This window comes from Silene latifolia, chromosome 3 (assembly GCF_048544455.1).
Source record: "Silene latifolia isolate original U9 population chromosome 3, ASM4854445v1, whole genome shotgun sequence".
Lineage (NCBI taxonomy): Eukaryota > Viridiplantae > Streptophyta > Magnoliopsida > Caryophyllales > Caryophyllaceae > Silene > Silene latifolia.
The window spans coordinates 45,142,343-45,149,566 of NC_133528.1; the positions used below are offsets into that span (position 1 = coordinate 45,142,343).

Consider the following 7,224-nt stretch of genomic DNA (forward strand, 5'->3'; position numbering starts at 1 on the left):
TCAACGACTTATCTATTTTATTAATGTAACTTTTTTTCTGGTACTAATAATGTGTATTACTCGCTTAGTGTGTGAAAGACTTCAATACGAACCTTGCTTAGAAGCTGGCCTGAATTTATTTTCAACGGTAAAATTTTATTCCAACCCCATTTTAATGATGTTTTTGATCTAAACACTACTTTGGACGATAAGAGTATGTTAAACTATTGTTTAGAATATGTTGTCTTATGTTGTGACACGAAGAGAGGTTGAGGAGTCCTTTCCCAAGTACTATACTCCCTGCATTTTTTTTTCTCTTCCCGTTTTATTAAAATAAATACTCCTCACATATATTAGAAAAATAAAAAAGAAAACAGAAAAATTAAGGGACTCGGCAGTCGCACCTATTCATTTTCATAACATCTTATGTTTCACACCTTGTACAGACGGACCATCCCGAGCTCTTGATATGACGTATGGAGGAATAAAAAACATTCAATTTATACTACCCCATCGTCCTGATGACGTCCACATATTCCAGTTGAATTATAACTCAATAATTCAACTGACTTCGAAACCATGCCACCCGCCACCGTCCTAAAATTCAGCTCGTCAGCTACAACTTCACAGTTCGCTTGCGGTACTTTAATAAATCCAACCAACTTTGAAACCATGTCATATTACGTTGATGGTACTCAATGCAGTCAACATCAATCATACTTCACATCAATAATACTTGCTAACCAAAATATATAACAAGACGAGATATGAAAACAGTAACTACATCATGAACGGCTAACGTGATCCAGCCACATGATAAAATAGATCAGGAATGATGCTTCTAAGATGAAGGAGATGGCAATGGAGAGGAACTGAAACCAGAAACCGAGGAAAACGGGGATAACGGAGGCGGCCTTCTGGGAGACAGCGCAGTAAACTCCAAGGCCTGAGACCGGAGTTCAAAGGGGTAGTCAGCAATGCACCCGATTCTGGGTCCTAATCCGCTTGACCAGCTCCTGGGGATTTGATGTCCAAGCTCATAGGATGACTCTGCCTTTTTAGAATTGATTCTTAGGAGTATGGCTTCTCTTGGCACCACTATTCTAGGGCTTTGAAGACCACCTGATAAAGTTCTCTTGTACTGATTTTGGTGTTCAGGGACAGCTACTTTCTGGGAAACATTGCTGTCTAGACTGTCATTATCTGAGGAAACTTCTTCAGGTTTCTCAGTGCCACTCGATTTGTAATCATCGGAGTTCGAGTATCCCTCGCTGGATCGTTGGATCTGAACGAAAAATTAGCTGGTTAGTCTCTCTCGAGATTGTCTCCAGCATTAAAAGAGTGAGGCACAACTATTTACCCAATTATTTGGTGGGACTGTCGTAACAATTGAACAATTTATAGTAAGAAATTGTCGGCTCAGGCCTTATTAGATTCATATTTCTTTCCATATTAACCCCATATTAATTGGTACTTTGTGAGAAAGCCGAATGGTCTCACAAAATTTTTGAGTCACAATATGGACTGCTTACAATATTAACCCCATATCAATTCTTTAAATATGTGTTTTCTTAATCCTTAGCTGTTATGGCTACTTACGGAACTTACCTCAACATCTTGGAGATCAATGCCATTGTCCTTTAGGAACGCGAGAAAACTATCAAGGCGCTCATCTGTTGGACGATAGTGTCCACTGTAGGCAGAAATGGACTGCAAAAACATGTAACCAGAAATCAAATGCTAGAAAAGGAGACCAGCAGTATGGATGCAGCTAGACATGGCAAACCTATCTAATCGTGTCATATACATATCAACCCAGTTACTTAAATGGGCCATCAATTCCTAAACACTAACCCGGTTATTATGTGTTTGACTGTTTAGTTGGTGTCGGGTTAACATTTGACAGCTCTAGATTGAGCATTATGTTTTCTGGTGAGCATTAATTGTGAAGCTCAGAATGCGTCTTATACGCGGCAGGGAAGTTCTGTGCATAAAAATAGACAGAAAGAAGGTACGCGTTGTTTTACTAATTTCCCTTTTTCATTGAAAGGAACAGTTGACAATTCTTTGTAGATGAGTATACTGCTTTAAGCCTTGACCTATACAACTATACATTGCAGTGGCGAAGCTGCTGGAGCTACAGTCATGCACACGAGTCACGACCATCAACAAAATTGCCAGTTTTTTGGTGTTGACCAAGTCTATCGCCTATTGATAGCTAGGGATCAGAACAGTCTCCTTTGGGGTATTGGTGGCAAATTGATAGGTAAACACCTCCAAGTTGTGGTGCATAAGATATCAACTTCGTAACAACTCAAGCTGTAAGCTAGAACCCAGAAGAATGAGAATAGTTTTTCTATGATATGAGGAGAACTGTATGAATTCAAGCATACAGACTAACAGAAGGTGGATGTTACTAGCACCTTGAGCAATATAAGCATATATAATGATCTAGAGTATTAATCATACCCAAAAAAAAAAACATAATACGAATAATGTTTAGATCCTCAAAAGTCTAGATAATACCTTGAGTGCACCATCTTCTACAATCATTCGTCCAGCAGCTAAAGTAGCTCCTCCAGCTAAGAAGCTAGAATGATGAAATTTTCCCTTCTGCTTCTGCAAACACCCAAGAAAGGCCATGCCAATGTAAGGGGAGTATAGTCTATACATAAACCAAAACTGAAAATAATGTGGGCCATTTGAGTTGAGTTGTGCATGCAAACTTACCTCACCAGCATATAGTTTCTTGCAGGTACTCATCACAAATATCCATTTGGTACCTTCTGAGGCTTTCACTGTGTTGAGCACTTCCCCCGTGAGTTTCCGGATAATTTTCCCCTCAATGATAATATACTCGTACTCCTCTCTCTCTTGCTGTAACCATCCACAGAAACAACTAATAAATGAGAAAGACTGGTCTAAAGACACAGAATAATAATGTGGTGAACTACTTTCACTGTCAAACGAACTCTAGTCAGTTAAAGTACATACGGGTCCAAGATACTTGATCAACTGCTTACGTAGCTTTGATCTCGGACATTCTTCTAGATCTAAATCTTTGCCATCTCCAACATCCAACCTAAGAAAATAACAGGAATAAAAAATATTACTCATTTTACTCATAAGAGCATCTCCCCTCTTTATCATGTTGAATTAGTTACAGGAGCACAAAAGTACCATGGCACTGTTTTCAAATACTGACACATGGAAATTACAACACACAATCAATTCAGTTTCATTTTGCTTGATTCTTCTCTAATTTATTGTTTCCTAGTATCCAATGGCTCTGCAATACCACAGCATTGGTTTCGCAATGCGCTGAAAGGTAAAGGCTAATGTTTCAGAGTGATACAGAAAAATAATCATATGATAGCTGTTGTCATTATACTACAGTAACACAGTAGCAAAGTAGCTTAAAAACTAATGCCCTTGTGTTGCATTGTTCTAGTAATGATACCGTTCCAATTTCCAACATCAATCAGTTACCATGAGTTACCAAACTATTCCAGCCAATATGATGCAGGTCATACAAAAGCCCCATCCCCAGAAACTATAGCTCAAAGAGAAGGGGAGTCCACAAAAAATTGTAATCCCTACGTCCTACATTCTCCATACAAGAACAATACAGCCTTGGTCCAAACATTGGGCTCTTATAGTCTTATGTAAGTCCTAAATCCTCCGTGAACTTAAAAGAAGCATTGGGTTTTATCTGTCAGACACACACGTTTCGTACCTTACAATTCAATAGCTACAGTCGACCATACTGTCTATTTACAGGGGTGGAACTACATATAACCTGGTGGCTAAGTTTCTCAAATTCGTTCATTTTGGTAATAAGTTTCTCAAATTCGCTCTTTTTGGTAATAACAAACAATTAGAAATAGCCAGTGTAAAAAAAAAAAAAAAAAAAAAAAAAAAAAAAAAAAAACTATCTAGTTCTGGTCCCGCTCAAGTATGTTTTCTATGGCCTATGCTCCGTGGACTAGAGCACGGGTGTTAAATATGGATACATATCCAGGTATTGAACTCATCGTGACTTGAAAGACACTGGGACTTTTTCCAAGATTGAAGACATGGGTATAAGGATTAAGAACAACTCTTCAAAGAAAAAGGTTTAAATGCAACTGTGAAAGATTTATCTTCATGGAAAATAGAGAGATATTTGAGATATAGGGCCTAACAATGTTAAGAATTATAGTTGGATCTTCATTATCGTTTTACTCTACTTGCCATGCAAGCCTCCATTTCTGATATGCTATGAGAAGTGTCGGATTTGTAAGTTGGTTAAGGAATATACACTCATATCCTTGTGTGCCTTGGTGCACAGTATGGAATAGTATTAACTAAATCTCGGTTTACGGTGACGATATTAATAATTGCGGCCAATATCGCTTCAAGATGCAATAACATGCAGTCACTATAGGTCTATAACCTCCAAAGCCCTGATAACTAGGTTGCTAATCGGGGTCACAACGGATATTTAAAACCGTGAGTATGGCCTAAGACTAAGGAGTAAGGAGTTATGACCTGATCATTCTAGGTCTTTTATTCAATAACTAATTTTGGTTCAAAAGGGAGCGATTATTTAAAGGTAGAAATGTAAATGACATTCGAGGAAGTACATTACCACTTTACCAGCCCCTAAAGGACCAACAAGTTATTCACATTTGTGTCTCCGACAACGACCCAACATGTGTATATCTTTTTAATTGAACAACAATAGTATACCACATGTTTTAATTATCATCCCCTTAAGGTACAGCATAAAGACTACACTATCATCTAAATTCTAAATGTGAAACCATAAAAGTTGAAAAAGACATGGTTAGTAGAAGCATGAATACACTTTCTGTAATAGTTTCACACAAAGCATGCAGTATATACCAGTATACCACATGTTAGGAATATCCAAAGTAAGCAAATCATGGAGATCTAGACTCTTACCAGTAGAAAAAAGGTTGACCAGAATTGTCTTTACTCCATTCATCATAATACTTGTGCAAATTGTGACCATATCGATGCCTGGGATCAATCTACAACAAGTACCCATTTAATCATCATACCCAAAATGACGCAATTAGATAAATGGAGTATGGATTTAAGTTTGTATCGGTTGAACTAACGAAAATGGGTGACAGGAATAGTGAAAATCCCATAAATAAAAATATACAAATTCTTATTTAAGCGTGAAACGGATCTAAAGCATCCCATATTCGCGGTTAATAATTAACATTAATAAGTGTCAAGAGTCTTAGAGATAAGTATTTTGACCTGTTTCACACAACACGGTCTTAAGAAAGACTTGCTATTAAAAGTATGTTAAATGAAGTAATGAACAATAATAATACTCCATTAAAGGGAAAAGGGGAAGAGATGAGAAAATTACAGCCTCAATCCAGTGATCAAAAGCTAACTTTTGCGCTTTAGAGTTCTCTGACAGACCTTTACCCACCTTCACAATGCCAACCAAAATAAAAAAAATAAGGAAATGTTTTACACCAACAGAAACCTAATTTTAATACAAAAATTTAAGCAAACAATAAATAACCTTGGAAGCATTTAAGCTGACCCTATTCCAACGAGATGCCGCGGTTTCTGGGCAATCGAAAAAGGAAATTGTACTTCTTTCCAGCCTTGCATAATCAATTGCTTGCCACCTTCCATCATTTCAATTTAACATCATCATCAAAACCACGATAAATAATTTAATGTCATTGTTAAGACTTGAGAGATATAGGTGAAATAGTCTTATTAACATTGCAAATTTTATGGTGTAAATTTATTATCATTATTCACGACTCTACAAGTTGAGCTAGCTGACGTCTGCAACTTACTAACTTCGATTTCACATGTATTAAATGCCTAATTCACACATTATGCACAAATTAATCCCTAAATAGGACGATTACTTTACTAATAAGTTTTTTTTTTCCAGAAATATCACACAACAAAACGATTTCATGAAACGAACAGGAACATAACATATGAGGTGTATTCATCAAAATAAATCCAAAAGCAAAGCAATGTCAACAAACATTTCACCAGAACAACACAAACAACACATGAAAATGAAAAGTTTATAAAGTACCAGAACTCCTCAGCGACGACAGCGGTATCGGCAAGCCTCCGGCGAGTACGGTAACTCCGATAAACCTTCTGCACTTTAACCGCAGCATCAAAACTAGGATTACCAGACGAGTCGCAACTCACGGAGTCAGCGTCGAAACTGGGAGCAGAACTCGGCGGCGGCGAGGATTCAGAGTGGCGATTGTAGAGGCGGAGGTCGTCGAAGGGAGGGAACAATGGCGATGGGCGATTAGGAGGGGTGAGGAGAGTTTCGACCTCCATTGTTGAAAATTAGGGTTTGTTGAGAGAGAAAGGGGGAGAAAATGATCGGAATGTATGAATGTGTATGGTAGGAAAAGGAAGTAGTTGGGGGTTTTAAGGAGTTGTTTAAGTTTTTGCCGGGAAGAGGAAGAGTAGCTAGCAGTTATTTAAGATTTATGAGGACGTGAGCTTGCTTGCTTTGTTTCTTGTCATTGGCTGTGTATATACGCGCCACTATACAACCAACGTTTTTTACATGTTGAACTAGTTTAGTTTCCCGTGAAAATCACGGGATTTCTCTAACTCTTCATTAATTTGTTGACGTAATTTTTTTTTACTACTTTTTGTAGTAGCTTGATATTCAGTTATTTACGACATTTTTTAGTATTGTTTATTTTATTGTAACCTACTCCCTCCAATTCGTTATAATGTTCTCTCTTTCCCGAAACGGATTATTCAAGTAATGTTCCCCTTTCCTTTTTTGGTAACTTTTACTCTTATTTTATTCATCCCTCTCTCCTATTACCAAACCCTAAACAACTCTTTTACTCTTATTTTATTACTTTCCTTAATGTTTTGGCCCCACAACTCCTTATTTAACTCCTAATAATTCATCTCTCTCTCCTATCAACAAACCCCACATTTGTCCTTTATTCATTTTTATTCATTTTTCTTAAGTATTGTGCTCATCTCAAAGGGGATCATTATGATGAATTGGAGAGAGTATTATTTTGTTATTCTCATTCTCATTACTTTTGTAACAAAATTATATCATTTTTGTTCAATGTCAAAATGATATTTTTGTTAGTCAACTTTATTAAAATAATGATACTCCGTATTAATTAAAAACATAATAAGTAGTATAAAACATAGTTTATATACCTCTTTTTTTTTAGTTTGGAAATAATGATGATA

General features: G+C 36.9%; 1 protein-coding gene across 1 annotated transcript; it reads right to left on the reverse strand.

Annotated features, from left to right (window-relative positions):
- Positions 1–623: 623 nt before the first annotated feature.
- LOC141647607 (IQ domain-containing protein IQM3) lies at positions 624–6,509 on the reverse strand. The gene is made up of 9 exons (XM_074455865.1): positions 6,071–6,509; positions 5,531–5,639; positions 5,369–5,434; positions 4,927–5,015; positions 2,974–3,061; positions 2,710–2,856; positions 2,506–2,598; positions 1,588–1,689; positions 624–1,264 (listed from the first exon to the last, which is right to left on the reverse strand). Exons 1-9 carry the CDS (start codon positions 6,328–6,330, stop codon positions 821–823), a joined length of 1,398 nt encoding a protein of 465 aa, XP_074311966.1. The 5' UTR covers positions 6,331–6,509; the 3' UTR covers positions 624–820.
- Positions 6,510–7,224: the final 715 nt, after the last annotated feature.